The sequence below is a fragment of the Pan troglodytes genome, chromosome 6 (genome assembly GCF_028858775.2).
Source record: "Pan troglodytes isolate AG18354 chromosome 6, NHGRI_mPanTro3-v2.0_pri, whole genome shotgun sequence".
Classification (NCBI taxonomy): Eukaryota; Metazoa; Chordata; class Mammalia; order Primates; family Hominidae; genus Pan; species Pan troglodytes.
This window is the reverse complement of record NC_072404.2, coordinates 158,667,340-158,688,811: the sequence shown is the minus strand read 5'-3', so window position 1 is coordinate 158,688,811 and position 21,472 is coordinate 158,667,340. Positions and strand designations below refer to the sequence as shown.

The 21,472-nt window shown below is 43.2% G+C and overlaps 2 protein-coding genes across 4 annotated transcripts in view; one reads left to right on the top strand and one right to left on the bottom strand.

Annotated features, from left to right (window-relative positions):
- KEL (Kell metallo-endopeptidase) overlaps window positions 1-21,472 on the top strand; it is a 350,942-nt gene that overhangs the window by 7,372 nt on the left and 322,098 nt on the right. The window lies entirely within an intron of this gene.
- On the bottom strand, window positions 11,758-17,499 carry GSTK1 (glutathione S-transferase kappa 1). 3 transcript variants are annotated; one of them, XM_016945440.4, is made up of 8 exons: window positions 17,278-17,499; window positions 16,696-16,777; window positions 16,189-16,317; window positions 15,773-15,873; window positions 15,569-15,604; window positions 13,140-13,256; window positions 12,689-12,782; window positions 11,758-12,085 (listed from the first exon to the last, which is right to left on the bottom strand). In XM_016945440.4, the coding sequence occupies exons 1-8, from the start codon at window positions 17,347-17,349 to the stop codon at window positions 12,036-12,038; spliced, it is 681 nt and encodes a 226-aa protein (XP_016800929.1). In that variant the 5' UTR covers window positions 17,350-17,499; the 3' UTR covers window positions 11,758-12,035. The 3 variants fall into 3 exon arrangements, with proteins under 3 accessions (XP_016800929.1, XP_016800928.1, XP_016800930.1); XM_016945439.3 differs by having other exon boundaries at window positions 15,569-15,873; XM_016945441.3 differs by lacking the exon at window positions 15,569-15,604.

Below are 21,472 nucleotides of genomic sequence, written 5' to 3'. Positions count from 1 at the left end.
TAATATCCTTAGCAAAACAGGAATGCATCACTTAATTCAATTGTCATCCACTTTCTACTTGCCTGCCTTTGACAAACCCTACTGGAGATGGAATGACTTCTCCTTGCCCACTCTTCCCAGCTCATTTGGGTGGTTGACGGTGAAGGGAAGTGGAAGGGCAAGGAGAACAAGGGAGAAGTCAAGCTTATTGCCTCCCACTGTGTGCTTGTCTCTGTGGCTTTGTATTTCTGTGATTTTGTGTTTCAGAATCTGGGAGTGCTTTATAGTATCAACATGTGTAGAATGTTTTGTGCATACTCCTCACTGTGTTAAATACTTTACACAAATTAAGTGATTTAAAATACGTATGCTATACTAAGAGGTAGTTACTGTGATTATGTCCATTTTATAGATGAGGTAAAAAACTTGAGGTATGTGGGTAGCTAATTAAGGGTGGGGTCAGGATTTGAACCCATGGCCTGAACCCAGAATCCTGGCTCTTAAGCACTACGCGATCCCACTCTAAATGCTCTCTTGGGCTGCACTCAAATGATAATTTAGCAAAACACTAGAAGCATTCTGAATCATTATTCTGCCCTTCTCTGGAGGAGTGGTTAGATGCTACTTTTCCCCACTATTTGCCATTTTAAGAAAAGGCTGATTTTCAGACAGCACGGGCAGCCAAGGAGATGATCAGAAGGTAAATTAAGGTTATTGACATATAAGGCAGGATAAGGAAATGAAGATTGCAAGCTCTGTATTGGAAGGCTTACCTTTTATCATCTGATTAAGACAACTAAAAAATAGATCAGTTTAAACTGAATAAGCATACAACCCACTGCTGGTGACTTCTAAAAAGATATCAGTGACAATAGATACATACCTTTGTGTAGAATCAGTTGATTGGATCCACATACACGATCTCATTTGATCCTTATTAACAATCATTTGGGCTGCCTGATTATCACTTTCATTTTACAGAGGAGGAAACAAGCTCAGAGAAAGTACACGATTTCTTTAGTTAGAAGGAAACTCAGAACCTTGACCTTTTAATTCAGCTGGGTGTGTTTTCCCCTTCAGAAATTGCCTTAGTCACAGCTTCTCCAAAATGTATAAGGAAGGTGGATAAATGGTTTATCATGACATAGGTGAGCAACATTGATATTTTCTAGATGGAAATGCTTTCAAAAAATAATAAATCCTCCAGTATATAAGGATAAATACATGCACTTACCCCATCAACTAGTTTTAATCTTGTACAAAGCTCGCTAAACAAGAACTGAGTGAACAATGGGGTTGAGGCAGTCAGTCTAGCTCAGATATTCGGCATTAAGCCACAAAAACCTTCTGGAATTTGAGAAATTGAGTGTAGTTGTTGCTAAGCAACAACAACAAAAAGAGCATTGTGTTTGTTAGAAATGTCTACAGATAGTGACAGCAGAGTCCCACATGGATATGCCTGTAAATACTAGCAAACAGGAGGCCGTGCAGTTTAAGCACATGTGTTTTGGCCAACCCTGGTTTTCAAATCTCATTTCTACCACTTACTAGCAGTGTGACCTTGGGCAAGTTACTTAACCTTTCTGAGCTTCGGTTACTAATCTGTAAATTGGTGAAAATAAACCCACGTATATCACCCCTTTCCCACACTGCTCCTCCAGCTTGGGGAACTACAGCCAAAGTGAGTCTGAGTCTGACTGTAATGCGCACAACCGTGTGTGGGACCAGCGAGGGGTACCATCCTGTCACTGGGACCTGATTTCACCATGGAGCATTTGTTTGTAACGACATTGTACATAGCCCTGTGCTAACTTCTAAGGGCATCTACCCAGGAGAGGTAACATATTTGACTGTGGTCTCCAGGATTTTCTGATATGGGAAGAGAGATAAGAGATGCATATGAAATAATTAAATAACAATTAAAGACAGTATCTGACAGCCTGGGCAACATAGTGAGACCCTGTCTCTACACACACAAAAAATTAAAAATTAGCCAGGTGCAGTGTTGCCTGCCTGTAATCCTAGCTCTTTGGGAGGCTGATGGGGGAGGATTGTCTGAGCCCAAGAGTTCGAGGTTGCAGAAAACTATGACTGTGCCACTACACTCCAGCCTGGGTGACAAGGCAAGATCCTGTCTTTAAAAAAAAAAAGAAGAAGAAGACAGTATCTGAAAAAGTATTAATGTATGTGCCGGGCATGGTGGCTCACGCCTGTAATCCCAGCATTTTGGGAGGCCAAGGCAGGTGGATCATGAGGTCAGGAGTTTGAGACCAGCCTGGCCAACATAGTGAAACCCTGTCTCTACTAAAAATACAAAAATTAGCTGGGCATGGTGGCATGCACCTGTAGTCCCAGCTACTTGGGAGGCTGAGGCAGGAGAATCACTTGAACCCGGGAGGCAGAGTTCGCAGTGAGCTGAGATCGTGCCACTGTACTCCAGCCTGGGCAACAGAGCGAGACTTCGTCAAAAAACAAACAAACAAACATAAAAATTAAATATATGGATTACGAAAATATAGTTATTTTAGTTAATTAAAAAATGATCTACACTTTTGGTATACAATTCAACAGGGAAAAAATTATAATAAAGAGTAAGTCTTTTTTATATCCCCAAACCTCAGTCTCTCAGTCCCGTTCCCATGAGGCAATCTCTTTCCCAACTATTTCTGGGTACCCCCTCCCCAGAGAGAGACCATAAATATGCAAACATAATATATACAGGCTCTCTGTCTTTATACATGTTGGAGCATGCCATAGATAATGCTTTATATTTTGCTTTTTCCACCTAACAATATATGTTGGAGATTGTGCCTTATCAACATATGTAGATCAATATGTATAGACCGTTTTGTTATGAATTACTAAAAGCATACAGAAAAGGGGCCAGGCATGGTGGCTCATGCCTGTAATCTCAGCACTTTGGGAGACTGAGGTGGGCAGATCGCTTTGAGCTCAGGAGTTCGAGACCAGCCTGGGCAACATGGTGGAACCCCGTCTCTAGAAAAAATACAAAAATTAGCCAGGTGTTGGTGGCTCATGCCTATAGTCCCAGCTACATGGGAGGCCGAGGCTGGAGAATTGCTTCAGCTCAGGTAGCAGAGGTTGCAGTGAGCCAAGACTGGGCCACTGCACACCAGCCTGAGTGACAGAGTAAGACCCTGTCTCAAAAAAATATATATATATATGTGTATATGTGTGTATATATATGTATATACATATAACTATACACATATATATACACACATATATATAAGAATTTTACAGTGAACACCTATGTACTCACCACCTAGATTTTACAATTAACATTATACTAGTTTTCTATCTACTCATCCCTTTATCCATCCATCAATGCATCTTATTTTTTGATTCATTTTAAAGTAAGTTGCAGACGTCAATACTCTTCTGATTTTATTTTGCAACTTATTTTAGAAGTAATGAGTTCAATATTTGCTTATAATTAATTTTTTTCCCTTTAAGTAAAATTTACCTACAGTGAAAAACACAGATTTTTAGGTAGGTCATTCCATGAGTTTTGGTATATACATACATTTGTGTAATTCAAACTCCTATCAGGATACAAAACATTACTATCACCCAGAAAGTTCCCTCATATATCTTCCCAGTCAATCCTATAGGCAAGAATATTTTTTTCCCATCTATTATATATATTTTTTGAGATGGAGTCTCACTGTGTCTCCCAGGCTGGAGTGCAGTGATGCAACCTTGGCCCACTGCAACCTCCACCTCCTGGGTTCAAGCGATTCTCATGCCTCGGCCTCCCAAGTAGCTGGGATTACAGGTGCTTGCCACCACACTCAGCTAATTTTCTAATTTTTGTATTTTTAGTAGAGATGAGCTTTTGCCGCATTGGCCAGGCTGGTCTCAAACTCCTGACTTCATCTATCTGCCTGCCTTAACCTCCCAAAGTGCTAGGATTACAGGTGTGAGCCACTGCAACTGGCTTATATTTTTTAAAGTATATATATATGTATGTATAATATGTATGATTTATATATATATATATATTATATATATAGAGAGAGAGACAGAGTCTCACTCTGTTGCCCAGGCTGGAGTGCAGTGGTGCGATCTCGGCTCATGCAACCTCTGCCTCCTGGGTTCAAGTGATTCTTCTGCCTCAGCCTCCTAAGTAGCTGGGATTACAGGCATGTGCCACAACACCCGGCTAATTTTTGTAGTTTTAGTAGAGACGGGGTTTCATCATGATGGCCAGGCTGGTCTCAAACTCCTGACCTCAAGTGATCTACCTGCCTCAACCTCCCAAACTGCTGGGATTACATGCGTGAGCCACTGCACCTGGCCTAAAGTATATTGTAAAGCTATAGCTGCCATAGATGGTGATTCCTCTGATGGATTGGGCACAGTAAATTGAAAACCTTCCCAAAAGGATTCACTTTTCTAGATGCCATTAAGACATTTGTGCCAGGCATGGTGGCTCATGCCTGTAGTCCCAGCACTTTCGGAGGCCAAGGTGGGAGGATCACTTGAGCCCAAGAGTTGGAGACCAGCATGGGCAACATCGTAAAGCTCTGTCTCTACAAAAAATACAAAAATCAGCTGGGCATGGTGGTAAGCACCTGTAGTCCCAGCTACTTGGGAGGCTGAGGTGGGAAAATTGCTTGAGCCCAAGAGGTCGAGGCCACAGTGAGCTGTGTTCAGGCCACTGCACTCCCACCTGGGTGACAGAGTGAGACCCTGTGAACAAATTGCCACAGCTATTTCATCCTTCAGCATCCACCACACTGATCAGTCAGCAGCCATCCACACTGAGGCAAGACCCTCCACTAGCAAAGAGATTATGATTCACTGAAGGCTCAGATGATCATCAGCATTTTTTAGCAACTAAATATTTTTAAACTAAGAAATGTACATTTTTTAGACATACTGTTGCACACTTAATAAACATTAGTATTGTGTAAATATAACTTTTATATGCACCAAAAAATTGTGTGACTCACTTTATAGCGATATTCACCTTATTGTAGTGGTCTGGAACCAAACCCACAATATCTCTGAGTTGCTCCTTTATTTTAGAGGCATTTAATCAGCATATATTGTATGCTTACAGGGTCAGCTATAGCCACATAATTTATGAAAAACCAATATGCAGGGCTGTGTATTCAGAAATTATTAAGAATTTCAAGACAATGACAGCAGAACATTAAACCATTTTGAGGCCCTGTGTGAATGCATAGGTTTCAAGCCCATGAAACCAGCCTTGTGTCCTTAGAACTGTGGGGATAGGATGAAACATGGAATATCACAGAATTATTATCTCAGTACATTCTCTGTCTCTCTTTTTTTACAGCATTGATGTAATACTTTTTTAAATTTAAAATTTTATTTTAAATTGACAATAATTGCATATGTGTATAGGATATGGTGTGATGTTTTATATATATATATATACACACACATTGTGGAATATTACATCAAGCTAATTAACATATCTCCTCATTTACTGGTCATTTTTATATAGTAAGAACATTTAACATCTATTCTTGTAGCAATTTTGAAATATACGATACATGATTATTAATCATGGTCACCATACTGTACAATATATATTAAGAATTGATTCCTCCTAATAGAAACTTTGTACTCTTTGGTCAACATCTCCCCATTGCCCACCCCGCACCCCCAGCCTCTGGTAATCACTGTTCTACTCTCTACTTCTGTTAAGTTCAACTTTTTTAGATTTCACATGTAAGTGAGATCATGCGGTATTTGTCTTTCCATGCCTGGCTTATTTTATTTCAGATTCCTCTATGTAGTAGCAAATGACAGAATTTCTTCCTTTTTAAAGACTAAATAATATTCCATTGTGTGTGTGTGTGTTTCTGTGTATACAGTCATGCGCCACATAACAATATTTCCACCAGACTACATATAGGATGGTGGTCCCATAAGATTATAATGGAGCTGAAAAATTCGCATTGCCTAGTGATTTGTGTTACAATTGCCTACAGTACTCAGTGCAGTAACAGGCTGTACAGGTTTATAGCCCAGGAGCAATAGGCAATACCACATAGCCTATTTGTGTAGTAGGCTATACTTTCTAGGTTTGTGTATGTTCTGTATACTCCATGATGTTCACACAATTACAAAATTAACTAATAATGCATCTCTCAGAACATATCCCCATCATTAAGCAATGCATGACTGTGTATTATACATATCACATTTTTTAACCATTCATTTTGGGTTATTTATTTAAAATTTAATTAAAATAAAATAGAGATGAGGTTTTGACATGTTGCCCAGGTTGGTCTCGAACCCCTGGGCTCAAGCAATCCACCCACCTAGGCTTCCCAAAGTGTTGGGATTACAGGCCTGAGCCACCACGCCCAGCCTAACCATTCATTTGTTGATGGACACTTAGGTTGACTTCATATTTTGGCTATCGTGAATAAGAGCAAGATATCTCTTTGATACACTGATTTCATTTCTTTTGGATATATACTCAGAAGTGGGATTGCTGGATCATATGGTAGATCCCTTTTTAGCTTTTAGAGGAATCTCCATACTATTGTCCACAATGGCTGTACTAATTCCTATTCCTGCCAACCCTTTTCTCCACGTCGTCACTAACAGTTATCGTTCAGCTTTTTAATAATAGTCATTATAACAAGATGTGAGGTGCTATCTCATTGTAATTTTGATTTGCATTTCCCTGATGATTACTTGTTGAACATTTCTCATAAACCTGTTGGCCACTTGTATGTCTTCATTTGAGAAATGTCTGTTCACGTCCTGTAATCATTTTTCAGTTGGGTGATTTGTTTTCTTGCTATTGAGTTTCTTTTATATTTTGGATATTAACCTCTTATCAGATGTATGGTTTAAAAATATTTTCTCCCAATCCGTGGGTTTACATTCTTTTTTAAAAACATTTTTATTATGGAAATATCTCAATACACATAATATAGTATAAATAACTCCCCATGTATCCATCACTCGGCTTTAACGATAATTAACATCTTGTCATTCTTGTTTCATCTATTCCTTCTGACCTGCCACATTTTAAAAAGCATCATGTCATTTCTATCCTAAATTTTTTTTTTTTTTTTTTTTTTGAGACGGAGTCTTGCTCTGTTGCCAGGCTGGAGTGCATGCAGTGCTGCGATCTTGGCTCACTGCAACCTCCGCCTCCCGGGTTCAAGCGATTCTCCTGCCTCAGCCTCCCAAGTAGCTGGGACTACTTGGTGCGTGCTACCATGCCCAGCTAACTTTTGTATTTTTAGTAGAAATGAGGTTTCACCATGTTGGCCAGGATGGTCTCAATCTCTTGACCTCGTGATCTGTCTATGTCGGCCTCCCAGAGTGCTGGGATTACAGGTGTGAGCTAGCGTGCCTGGCCCTATCCTAAATATTTCAAAATGAATTACAACCAATGAAAAGCTTTTTTTTTTTTTTTTTTTTTTTTTGTGCACAGCCACTCAGCTATTATCACATAATGAAATTAACATTAATTCTTTAATATCACCTAATATTCACTCTGTATCATTTTCCCCATTGTCTCAAAAATGTATTCTTAGTCTGTAAATTCTTTTAAAATCTATTGTTAAAAACAATATGAGAAATTTTCAAAGGAGTCTAGTTAGAAAGTAGGCAAAAGACATGAACAGACATTTTACTGACGACCATGTACAGATGGCAAGTAGCACATGAAAAGATGTTCATTAGTCATTGGGGAGATGCAAATTAAAAATCACAGTGAGCTATCACTACCCACCTATCAGAATGATTAAAGTAAGAAACAGTAGTAACACTAAATGCTGGTGAGGCTGTGGACAAACTGGATCACTCATGCATTGCTGGTGGAAAAGTGAAACCAGCTACTCTGGAAAACAGTATGGCAGTTTCTTTTCTTCTCTTTTTTTCTTTTCTTTTCCCTCCCTCCCTCCCTCCCTCCCTCCCTTCCTTCCCTCCCTCTCTCTTTCCTTTCCCTTCCTTCCTTCTTCTTTCCTTTCTTTTTTTTGTTTGTTTTTGTTTTTTTGAGACAGGGTCTGGCTCTGTTGCCCAAGCTGGAGTGCAGTGGCGTGATCATAGCTGACTTCAACCTCCGCCTCACAGGCTCGAGGGATCCTCCCACTGTAGCCTCCCAATTAGCTGGGACTGCAGGCACACATCACCATGTCTGGCTTTTTCTTTTTTTTTTTTTTGGAGATGGGGTTTCGCCATGTTGCCCTGGCTGGTCTTGAACTCCTGGGCTCAAGTCATCCTTCTGCCTTGTTCTCCCAAAGTGCTGGGATTACAGATGGGTGCCATCATGCACCCAGCCTTGACAGTTTCTTCTAAAACTAAGCATGGACTTACCATGGGACCCAGTGGTTGTGTTCCTAAGCATTTACCCAGAGAAATGAAAATAAAAACCTGTACATGAACACACAGAGTAGCTTTATTTGTAAGAACCTGAAACTGGAAACAACCCAAGTGTCCTTCAACAGGCGAATGTTTAAACACACGATGTTACATCCATACTATAGAATATTAATACTATTCAGCAATAAAAAGGAATAAACTCTCGATACATGTCAAAACCTTGGATAGACCTCAAAGGGATTGTGCTGAATGAAAACAATCAAATCTGATTCCATTTATGTAGCATTTTTGAAATGACAAGACATAAAGATCAGATTAGTGACTGCCAAGGGTTAGGGAAGTACAGGGAGGGAGGGAGGTAGCTGTGGCTATAAAAGGGTAGCATGAGAAATCTTTATGCTGAAAATGTTTTGTATCTTGGCTGTGGTGGTGGTCATCAGCATACATGTGATAAAATTATATAGAACTAAATACAGACACACAATAAGCATGTGTTAAACTGGTGAACTCTGAATAAGGTTGATGGATTGTATCAATGTCAATTTCTTGATTTTTGTCCTATAGTGTGTTATTGTCCTATAGTTATGCAAGAGGTTACCACTGGGGAAAGTATGTGAAGAGTATATGGAATCTCTGTATTATAGCTTACAAAATGGATATATAAAAAATTAGAGAGTAGGAATGGGAATGAGAAAGGGAGGACTCTTCACTTTTTACTTGATACCTTGCTTTTACTGTTTTTACCACATACATGCATTATTTTTTTAAATTACCATGTGTGTTTGGCTCTGCAAAAAAAAAAATCATTTCTGGAAACTTCACCTAAGAAAATACATATAAAATAAGATTGTTTTGGAAACATACAGCTAGTTGTTAACCTTGGAATTTGAATTACAATGCAAGAAAGTAGTTCAGTATTGAATCTGAGTATTGGCACAATTGCAAATTTCCTATTACAATTATTGATCAGAAGGGAAGAAGGCAAGAAACTAAGAAAAAGTATGAAACCCTCCTTGGATTAGAAAAAAAGAGTGTTTCATTATTAACACACAGTTGCTTTGAGAGGCTTTCCCCTTTCTTGTTTTGATTCTATTTGGAAGAAGGAGTTCAGAAATTACAATCTGGATCATGAGTGTAAGCATTAGTCTAGAAATTATCTAGTTCCTCCAGAGAAGATTGAAGTCAGCCACTGGATTCAGAAAATAGGATGATAAAGTCTTCAAAGAAAGACTGGGTAGAGCCAGGAAATATGCATCTACAATATAACATTATCCCACTTAAGTCTGGGAAAAGATTCAGGATTAATTTAAGTAGTTAATACATTTAGAAATCAATGGGCAAGATGCACAGTTGTACTGCAATGTGAATCTACAATTTTTTTTTTTTTGAGATGGAATCTCACTCTGTCGCCCAGGCTGGAGTGCAGTGACCCGATCTCGGCTCACTGCAACCTCCGCCTCCCAGGTTCAAGCGATTCTCCCGCATAAGCCTCCTGAGTACCTGGGATTGCAGGTGTGCACCACCACACACAGCTTAATTTTTGTATTTTTAGTAGAGATGGGGTTTCACCATGTTGGTCAGGCTGGTCTCAAACTGCTGACCTCAAGTGATCCACCTGCCTCAGTCTCCCAAAGTGCTGGGATTACAGGCATGAGCCACTGCGCCCGGCCAAATTTTTTATTTTTCATTTTTATTATTTTGTGTATCAGAATACATTTTAAAAAATCAAAAATTTTAAAAGTATACAAATAAAATGGAAAGATTTTGATGTATTTTATCTCAGAATAATGTCCTCTGTATTATGTTTTTATTCATCAGGACATATTGAGATCATACCATATAGTTTCATCTTTTTCCAATCAATATTATATCTCAAGAATTTCCAATGTTCTTAACAATTCTTCAGAAATACAATTTTTTTTTTTGAGACAGAGTTTCGCTTTTGTTGCCCAAGCTGGAGTGCAATGGTGCAATCTCAGCTCACCACAACCTCTGCCTCCCGGGTTCAAGCGATTCTCCTGCCTCAGCCTCCCGAGTAGCTGGGATTACAGGCACGTGCCACCACACCCGGTTACTTTTTTGTATTTTTAGTAGAAACAGGGTTTTACCATGTTAGCCAGTCTGGTCTCGAACTCCTGACCTCAGGTGATCCGCCTGCCTTGGCCTCCCAAAGTGCTGGGATTACAGGTGTGAGCCACCGTGCTGGCCCTCATATACAATTTTTGATGACTGTAAAACATTATCTCCTGAATGTGCCATAATTGATTAAAGTATTCTCCTCCTGATAGGTGTTTAAGTTGTTCACAATTTTTGATATCCACATATAGTGCTGAGACAAGCATCTTTATTCATAAAACTGGTTCCACTCACCCTGCTCTGGGCAGCTTAGTGTTGTCTTAATTTGCCCTTATGTTTTTAAGATTGGACATCTTCCCATATTTTTATTTTATACTAGCCGTACATCCCATGAAACTCCTTTGAAGAAAAGGAGTACTTAATTTGGAGATGTTCTTTTGCCATTACTTCACAGATAAGTTGGGTAAAGATGATTTTAAATCCTGGAGGATGCTAGAGACATGGAAAAGGTGAGAGAGGAAGACAGAAATTAATGGGAGATAAAAGGGGAAAATGGACTATGGGAAGAGCCAGACCCAGAGGGAGGGATGGAAGGGAAAGTGGCATTGCTCCTGAAACTCCTCCTGGCTATGTAAAGCTCCGTACTTGGTTCCCAACAATGGATCCAAGTGAGGTTTCAGCTTCCAAATACAGAGTATTCTTAAAGAAGTCAAAATACTATTGAAACAAGGGATTCTGATCATTGCACAATGGGCACAGCTAGAGGCAGGGACTTTGGGTCAATTACTGGGGGAATGGAAAAGTTATATGTATGTAGTAGGGAACAGGGGTTATACTAGGTTAGGCAGAGAAGCCTTGGAGTTTTCTCAGAATCTGCACTGAGGGTTAAGGGAGGTATCTATGAAAGGGTGTGCAACTTCTCCAAACCGCAGCAACTCCAGCCAGTTTCCCGGTACTGCCTTGCCCTGGTTCTGCAGGTGTGGCTGGACCCAGTTTAAATATCTGGCCACAAGCTCAGCCAGACTCTGGTTCCCTCGGCTGTTCACTCCCACTGGGCTTCTGGTCCCAGCCCCATCTCAGTCACTGTGGTTGGTCAGAAGACAGTAAATCCCAAACTTGATTAGTTGCAAAGTCCATCTGGCTTGGTTTTCTGTCGCTGATAGAGAGACCAGGGGAGTTTCTGTGTGAGAGAACGGGGGACTATTCTCACTTCTTCCACCGCACAAGCTGCTCAAGGTGGGCTGCATGGCTGGTCTGGCTGGAAATACTGAAACAGCTCTCCTTCACCTACCCCTAGAGTAGGCAGGATGTGACCCCAGGAATGAGAATATACCAGGGCAGATACAGACACAGAAATGTTTTGCCTGATGGCATTAGGTTTATTTTGTGGGAAAGCAGAATTGGGGCTCTCTGAAAGGCACTTGTGAGGCATAGAAGTAAAGGTTGCCACATGGCTAATGGTGGACGTCTTCCTGGCATCCTTGGGGGTAGGGGAAAGACAGACAGCTCCCAGGGCCACAGAAAATACCTCTATCAGATAGAGAAATCCGAGTCCCAGTGCCTTATGGTGGAGCCAAGGGTTAAGCAGATGGCCTGCTTTTTTTATATGAAGAGTTTGCTTCCTCCGGGCAATCTTAAAGTCTGGCATTCACGGCTGGAGGTACAGGGCCCATCCACTTCTCTCCTGGATGAAGAAAACAACAGACTCTGCACACTGTTCTCAGGTGTTCTGGCAGCAGGAGTTGGTCCCACAAGGTCCCAGGGGTTTTCTAGAAAGACTTTTGCTTGGCTTCAAGGTATAGAAGGCTTCCTTTTCTTTTATGGGGATGAAGACAGCCCCTGCCCACTCAACCTTGAACAGCACTGACTACATAACGCTTTGTTACTGGAAGTGCCAAGAATATTTTTTTGCTCTGAGCCCCTCCTTCTGGTCAACTGATATAGTGGGTGTGGAGCTGGGGTCAAAGGCAGCTCAGGGTTGAATCTTTTTATTTTTTGAGACAGAGTCTTGCTTTGTCACCCAGGCTGGAGTGCAGTGGCGCGATCTCGGCTCACTGCAACCTCCGCCTCCCAGGTTCAAGTGATTCTCCTGCCTCAGCCTCCCACTGAGGCAGCTGTAGTCCCAGCTAATTTTTATATTTTTAGTAGAGACGGGGTTTCACCATGTTGGCCAGGATGGTCTTAATCTCCTGACCTCGTGCTCTGCTCGCCTCAGCCTACCAAAGTGCTGGGATTACAGGCGTGAGCCACTGCACCTGGCTCAGGGTTGAATCTTTAACTTACTTACCCAGCAGGTGTGCCAGCAGCTCCATCCGGTCAGAGCCAAATAACATGTGGGTTTGGCCATCCACATGGGCCACGGTGATGGGCAGCCCAAAGGCCTGGAGAAAGCAGTTACAATGCAAGGAGGAAGGCAAAGGAGCAGGTATTAGGCAGGGGTTGAAACCTTTGAGTCAGTACTTTTCTGAGTTCACAGAAGCAAAGAGGTCTAAGAGGCTCTGTGGCCCCAGGTGCCTTCCTGTTTCTAAGATGCTCTCTTTTCTCTCACTGTGCATCTCCTTCCCTTCCTTTCCCTGAACCCAAGGAAAAGAAGGAAGAAGATGAGGGTTGTTTAAGAGCACTGAGGAGAACACTTGGAAAGGGGGCTTTTGTACAGGAGCATAAGGACTCAAACTTAGAGATTCTCAAGTCTCCATCTTCAGGATGGGTGCTGGGAACACACATAAAGAGCTGCTCACCCCGTATCTGCAGGCTGCCTCAGTGGTCTCCTTGAGCTGGTTCTTCACCTTTGGCGTTGCGATCTTTTCCAGAAGTCCCTGGGCTTGTTCTGCAGGCATACCAGCCTTCTCTGCAGCCTAAGGGAATATAGTAGGGAATACAACTGTGGCTGCATGATATTGGATGGGGATCTCAGAGGAAAACTCTGGTCTTTTTATTTTCTGCCCCCAAGTTTTGCTGGCAATGCCCTTACCCACCCACAAGTGGAGATCTGTCCTTGCCAAGAGGAACTATTTCCTTTATCCCAAATCTTGAGATGGGTGGAAAAGGAGAAAAGGTAGATCGCACAGAGTCAATCACAGAAATTAACACCAGCGGACATCTTAGAGACCAGCTAGATAGACCTCTTTATTTCACAAATGAAGAGCCTGAATCCAGAGGTGATACATTACTTGCTCAGAGTTACAGAGCATGTTGATAGCAGAGCCAACACTAGAATCCAGGTCTCTAGAATTCAAGTCCAGGGCTCTTTCCTTCCTACCTCTCACAGTTCCTAAGTATCTCATGCTTTTTTTGAATCAAGAGCTAGGCTGTAATTCCAGTGGAACTTCCTGAGAACTTTCTAACAAGGCACATGGCTGCAGCCACCTACCTGGCTTCAAGACAAAGATAAAGGCTTCAGTTTGTGGTTTGTTGGTATAGTTTGGGATAGATGGTTCTTAACTTTGGCTGCCCATTTGAAACTCCTGAGGAGCTTTAAAAAATCTCCACGTGAGGTCATCCCTTAGAACTAGATCCAAGCACTGTGGCTCATGCCTGTAATTCTAGCACTTTGGGAGACTGAGGCAGGAGATTGCTTCAGGCCAGGAGTTCGAGACCAGCCTGGGCAGCAAAGTGAAACCCCCATCTCTACAAAAAATTTTTTAAAAAATTAGGCATGGTGGCACATGCTTGAAGTCCCAGCTACTCGTAAGGCTGAGATGCGAGATCACTTGAGCCCAAGAGGTTGAGTCTGCAGTGAGCCATGATCATGCCACTGCACCCCAGCCTGAGTGACAAAGCAAGACACTGTCTCAAAAAAAAAAAAAGAAAGAAAGAAAGAAAAAAAAGAACAAGAACAATTACATCGCAATTCCAGGGGAAAGGGTTAGCTCCAAGGTGCTCCAGGTGATTTTAATTCACAGCCAAGATTGACAGCCACTGCAACTTGAATTCCTAGATCAGAAGTGGGACCCAGGAATTCATGTAGCCTGTCCTAATGAGACACTATCTTTGACTTGGTTAAATTAGAGAATTATGTCCCACACAAAATGTTTAACCACAGAAAAATGGTTAAGCAAAACAAAAATAAGTCCACCCAATGGAACCTCTATAGAAACAAAGAACTATACTTTCAGAGTTAAGAATTCCATGGAGGCTGGGCACAGTGGCTCATTCCTGTAAACACAGCACTTTGGGAGGTGGAGGCAGACAGATCTCTTGAGCACAGGAGTTTGAGACCAGCCTGGGCAACACAGTGAAACCCCTTCTCTACAAAAAATAAAAAAGTTAGCCGGACATGGTAGTGTGTGCCTGTAGTCCCAGCTACTCAGGAGACTGAGGTGGGAAGATTGCTTGAGTCCAGGAGGCAAAGGGTGCAGTGGGTCGAGGTCACGCCACTGCACTCCAGCCTGGGCGACAGAGCCAGACCCTGTCTCAAAAAAAAAAAAAAAAAAAAAAAAAGCATGGAAAATGATTAAATATGAAGTAAAAAAGCAAGCTAAAAATTACACATGTACTTTGCAGGAGTATAGACTGTAGAAGATATATTTGCCATTCCTTATACATTTAACTTTTGTGTGATTTGCCACTTTATATATTAAATTTGAATAGGTCTCAACTATTTTTTTTTGTAAACCAGAGGAATAATACTGTTTTGAATTTCCTAATTTAATCCTGAAGACAAACTTACTTTTATACCCCCATCTATGGCTCACTGGTCAATGTTTTGAGCTATTTCCATTTGTTCTCACTCAGGCTCCTATATAACCCTGGCATTAGTTATCTCTTTTCGTCTTTTTAAAGCCTCTTGGAACAAGTCTCCTGCCTTCCACTCTGGATGTGTTGGTGAGGTTTGTGTTGGAGTTTGTGGAGACTTGTGAATACTATATCCCTCCCCATCCAGGGGTTCCAACACTGAGCATCTTTCTCTCACTGACATCTTTCAGCAAATAAATTCTACCCATACATTGTCCCTTTTGCACTTCCCCTTTCAACCTTGAGATATCCTTTTGAGGATCCTTAGTTCCAACTTTTCAGTAGTTTGTGCCCTGAATCACAGACATCCTTTCTTCCCCAGTAATTATAACCTTTTCCATGCAATAAGAGACCTATTGTCTTCTTTATCCCCAAACGCCAACTGTTCTCAGATTCTCTATGAGTGCACTTGGGGTGGAGCCAGGACACTCACCGCCAGGATGCTCTGCGGCTCGGTGATGTCTTCATTCTGGGAAGAAGAGAAGACAGCAGGAAGGCGGTGCGGGGAGAGGGGTGTGACTGAGAGGACAGTAGATCCCCCGGGCGGGGGCAGGATCATGACCCTGAAAACGTGCCTGGGGAAGGTCAGAAAGTCATCCAAGGTCCTCCCAGAGGATTCCCAGAGCCCCACACTCACCCTTGACCAGACGCGCATCCACAGCTCCCGGGACGCTTTCTCCAGCATCTCTGGATGCTCCAAGTTCACGGCGGTGAGGAAACGCATGGCAGACAAACTTCCTGTGGGGCAGAGGCACCCAGAGGCAGGGCTCCTCTTGCTGCTTTCCTGGTGGAGGACTAGCTCTTCCTTGCTTCTGACATCCCCCAGAGCTCCTCCGCCCTCAGCCTCTCACCCAAGGTTCCCATGACCTATTTGCCTGCTCTTCTTCCCTTTCATGCCCGGCAACCTTCAGCTCGCTCAAGGCTGATCCTGAGGTTTCCCAAGGCAGGCTTCACTTGCTTTAGTCTCCCGCAGCCCCTCCATCCTATCAATCCCTCAATCTCCGACTTCTGTGTTCTTCACTGGATACCCTGTCTACATCCCACTCTCTTCACCTTTTTCAAGCATCACAGACAAGAAATCCTTGGGGAAGTGGATGGGAATCTGGAGATGGTGTCTCAGGAGCTTTAAGTCATTTGCCATGTATAGTCCTTTGCGGGGAAGCAGACCTGGAGGCTTGTTTCCTGCCAGGAGAAGGTTGGGCACGCTAAGTGAGAAAAGACCTAAGGGTCCCAGGTTTGGGGACCTCGACGTGGGTTTTGGGCAGAGGGCAGCTTCCTTTTTTTTCTCTTGTTGTTTCGCTCTTGTTGCCCAGGCTGGAGTGCAATGGCGCGATCTCAGCTCACCGCAACCTCCGCCTCCTGGGTTCAAGCGATTCTCCCGCCTCAGCCTCCCGAGTAGCTGTGGTATACAGGCATGCACTACCACGCCCGGCTAATTTTGTATTTTTAGTAGAGACGGGGCAGAGGGCCGCTTTCTAGCCGCCAGTGCCAATATAAGGACCCGCTGGGGTCGGCTCTCTTGGGCCACAGATCACCCCTGCCCCGACCCTCCCTTCCTACCACTGTCTTTCATGATCCCTGTTATGAGGCTGGGCCGCAACTGCAGGTTGATGTTCCAGATATTCTGATACCGGCACAGGATCTGCGGGCAGAGGTCAAGAACGATTGCCAGTGTGCAAGATGGAAAAGTGAAAGAGCCGAGGGAAAGGGAAGGGAGGCGCTAAGTGCAGAGCAGGGGTTATGCGGACACCCTACATTGTTTGGTTTGAAATTGGCAAAACTCTCCTCACTACTAGAAATCTATTCCAGGATCTTCGCTCCTGTGGCCAGTTTTCCCCAAAACTGCCATCGCTGGGCTAAGAGGTGGCCGTGTTCTGCATTTCTCCCTGAATGTTTGGAGCCGCCCCTCTTTCCATCACCGTGGGAAACTGCAGTCGGGATATAAAGGCTCGGGTTGGAGCCAGCGACTCTATTCCGTTTAAAAGCACAAAGTGACCTTCAGCCCCGGAGCTCTCCCTGCTTGCCTTAACCCCTTGGGCGGCGCCAGGAGTTACACGAGACCTCTGTCCCGGAGCCCTGCGCTCACTCTTCCCTCCGCCCTCACTCCCCAGACACTGCCGAGGAGGCCCCTCCCAGCGTCACCTCGAAGCCCAGCCAGGAGTAGGGGGACAGCACATCATAGAAGAGCTCCACGGTGCGCGTCAGGGGCCCCATGCTGCAGGCTCCGGAAGAGCAGTGGCAGCAGGACCTCCTTTCCCCGGAACCCGTTAGAGGCTGCCCAGCTTCTGGGCCTGCCTGGGACCGCCCACCGCCTTAGCGCGCAGCCTCAGAGAGAAACTGCCCTGGCAGAGGTCCCCCTCCGGCGCAGCGGGGCGGGGCCAGCCTACGGCTCCCAGCCAGGGGCGGGGCCAGCCTACGGCCCCCAGCCAGGGGAGGGGTGGGTAGGGACCCCTTGGGGAGCGCGCAGGTGTGGACAAGGGGCGCTGCAATCGCCTTTGCAAAAATTTTAACAGTGAGAAAATTACGAAGGTGAAACAGATCTGAACTCACCAACTCCATCGTGCCTTTAACCTCCAAACTGCCCTTGGTCATTCCTGAGCATGGGACGAGCTAATATAGGGAGAAATTTAGTTTATAGTTTAAATGATAATAGCCCTTCCCCAAACTAAACCAGTTTTATAAAACTAATAAAAGTCCACAAGTTTAGGATTATGAGAGGGGCCTGAATTCTGCTAAGATGTAGGCATTAACAATTACCAGACATTGTTCCAGAGGTCACAAGCTCTGCAACTTCCCCAATTATTCCTGTAAATAACCACTTTTGTAGAACCTAAGACTGGCCTTTGAAGATACCTTCTCAGACTTTTCCATTTCTAATGACAGGATGACTCCACCTGGACCAGTGACTCCTCTGTGGCCCGCATCCAAATGCAACTCGGTGCACTGAGGACGGTTTTCCACACCCCTGTGATTGCATCCCCAACCAGTTAGCAGCACCCATTCTGTAGTCCCTTGCCCACCAAACTATCATTAAAAAACTCTAGCCGGCGGGCATGGTGGCTCACGCCTGTAATCCCAGCACTTTGGGAGGCTGAGGTGGGTGGATCACTTGAGATCAGGAGTTCAAGACCACTCTGGCCCACATGGTGAAACCCTGTCTCTACTAAAAATGCAAAAATTAGCCGGGCATGGTGGCATGTGCCTGTAATCCCAGTTACTCGGGGGGCTGAGTCAGGAGAATTGCTTGAATCCGGGAGGCAGAGGTTGCAGTGAGCCGAGATCATGCCACTGCACTCCAGCCTGGGTGACAGAGCAAGACTCCCTCTCAAAAGAAAAACAAAAACAAAAACAAAAACAAAAAAACCCACAAAGCCCCCTAGCCTCTGCCTCCGAATTTTGGGAGGCTAATTTGAGTAATAATAAAACTCTGGTCTCCTGTTTAGCTGGCTCTATGTGTATTAAACTCTTTCTCTATTGCAATTCCCTTGTCTTGATAAATCAGCCCCATCTGGGTAATGGGCAAGATGAACCCATGGGGCTGGTGTCAGGGTGACTGTCCTGCTCTGCAGTGGAGTCTTGTGGGAAGGGGGTAGTTTGAGATGCCTGCAGTGCCTTTCACTTAGCTGTGCCCCTTGGGTGAGCCACTTGACCTCTCTGAACCTATTTCCTCATCCTGCATACACATGGGGAATATCTAATGATAACACCTGCCTTATGACGAGTTGTGAGGAATGAGGTACTCCAATAACTGCTAGATCTTATTATTGTTACTTGGCAGTTGCATGAATCTCCTAAACTGGGGCAGAATAAGAAGTTCTCAGAGTACACATTTTCTTGTGTTACCTTTGTCAGAGATTTGCACAATGTCTGGGACACATTTGACCATCGATACATATATTTTGAGTGAGTGAAAAAAAAGAGGGACTGGTAGAAGATGGAGAGGCCTCACCATAGATAATTGTGGTGATAATGGAAACGATTGGCCCTATTCGTTTTCACAAATATGTGAGTCGTATTGTCTTATATTGGGATTACATTTACTGCAAAGAAACAGAATTTTAAAATAATTCCATTTAACTTTGTTAAAATTATTTTTAACATTACTAATTTAATAAATTGGAAAACATATAAAGATTCCACTTTTCATTTGTATCAATAAGGAAAACAACTCCAGGCTATCAGAATACAGAGATACAAGGTAAACCCCTACATGGAGAAGAGCATGCAAAATGGAATGAAAAATGATGTTATCATTACCTACTTGCAGAGTAAACTAATTGTTCGACAACCACTGAAACTAAACTTTTTTTTTTTTTTGAGATGGAGTCTTGTTCTGTTGCCCAGGCTGGAGTGCAGTAGCAAAATTGCAGCTCACTGCAAACTCTGCCTCCTGGGTTCAAGCAATTCTCTCTGCCTCAGCCTCCCAAGTAGCTGGGATTACAGGTGCCCACCACCACGCCCAGCTAATTTTTTTTGTGTTTTTGGTAGAGATGGGCTTTCACTATGTTGGCCAGGCTGGTCTTGAACTCCTGACCTCAGGTGATCCACCCATTTTGGCCTTCCAAAGTGCTGGGATTACAAATGTGAGCCACCACAGCCCACCTTGTTTTTTTTGAGACATGATCTCACTCTCGCTCAGACTGAAGTGCAGTGGTTCAATTTTGGCTCACTGCAACCTCTGCCCCCAAAGCTCAAGCAATTCTCCCACCTTGGCCTTCTGAGTAGCAGGGACTACAGGTGTATGTCACCACACCCAGCTAATTTTTGTGTTTTTTGTAGAGATGGGGTTTCACCATGCTTCCCAGTCTGGTCTTGAATTCCTGGGCTCAAGTGATCCTCCCACCTCGGCCTCCCAAAGTGCTGGGATTACAGGCATGAGCCACCATGCCCAGCTACATTTTTGTTTTTCTCCAGTAATCATAATTTTAAAGTGTCCAAGAGCTAATTCAGCATGGTAATTTAAGGTTTCATTTCAAAGGTAGATCAATCACTTATTTTACAAAGCTTTTTATATTTGGAAATACTTTAGATTTATAGAAGACTTGTAAAGATAGTACAAGGTTTCTGAATACCCCTCATCCAGCTTTACCTAATGTGAAAATCTTACATAAGTATGATAATGATAAAAACCAATACATTAACATTGGTACATTACTTTTTTTTTTTTTTTTTTTTTTGAGCTGGAGTCTCACTCTGTTACCCAGGCTGGAGTGCAGTGGCGCAATCTTGGCTCACTGCGACCTCCGGCTCCCAGGTTCAAGCGATTCTTCTGCCTCAGTCCCCCGAGTAGCTGGGACTACAGGCGTGTGCCACCACACTCAGCTAATTTTTTGTATTTTTTAGTAGAGACGGGGTTTCAGCATATTGGACAGGCTGTTTTCCAACTCCTGATCTCGTGATCCCCCTGCCTCAGCCTCCCAAAGTGCTGGGATTATAGGCATGAGCCACTGTGCCCAGCCTGGTACGTTACTATTAACTGAACTACAGATTTTGCTCAGATTTCACCAGTTTTTTCACTAGTGTTCTTTTTCTGTTCCAGGATCCAGTCCAGCATACACACAGAATTTTGTTGTCATGTCTCTTTATTCTTCCCATATCTATGAGAGTTTCTTGGCCTTTTCTAGTGTTTCATGACTTTGACACTTGTGAAGAGTATTGATCAGCTATTTTGTGGCATGTCCCTTCATTTGGGTTTGTCTGATATTTCCTCAGAATAAGACTAAGGTTGTGGACTTTTGGGAAGATTACCACAGAGATAAGGTGCCCTTCTTGAATCATGTCATGAGGTACAGGGATATCAACATGACTCATCACTGGTGGTGTTTATCTTGGTCACCTGGTTAAGGCGGAGCAACTGGAAAATTTCTGCACTGTAAAGTCACCATTTTTCCCTATCCAAACCCTAGTTTTTGGAAGGGAGTCAGTAAGTGCAGCCCACCCTGGGAGTGAGGGTTGAGTAGATTAAGTCCATCCACTGGAGGGAAGAATGTTAAAGAAGTTGTGGATCTACGTTAACACCACCATGGTAACTAATAAATATTTGGGGGAGATACTTTGAGGCTATGCAAATATCCAGTTGCTCCCTAAACTGTCACCCATCAGTTTTATTATTCATCAGTGGATCTTGCCTGCAGCAGTTGTTACTGTGGTGTTCTAATGGTGACTCTCTATTTCCTTAGTTTTTTTCATTTATTAATTGGAATTCTTCTGACAGGAGAGTTGTCCCTTCTTTCTATTTATTTATTTATTCAGTCAGTTATTTATATCAGTATGGACTCATGTATATTTACTTCAAGAATCACAGAATACTAAAACATTGGTCTGAGTCCTTACAGTC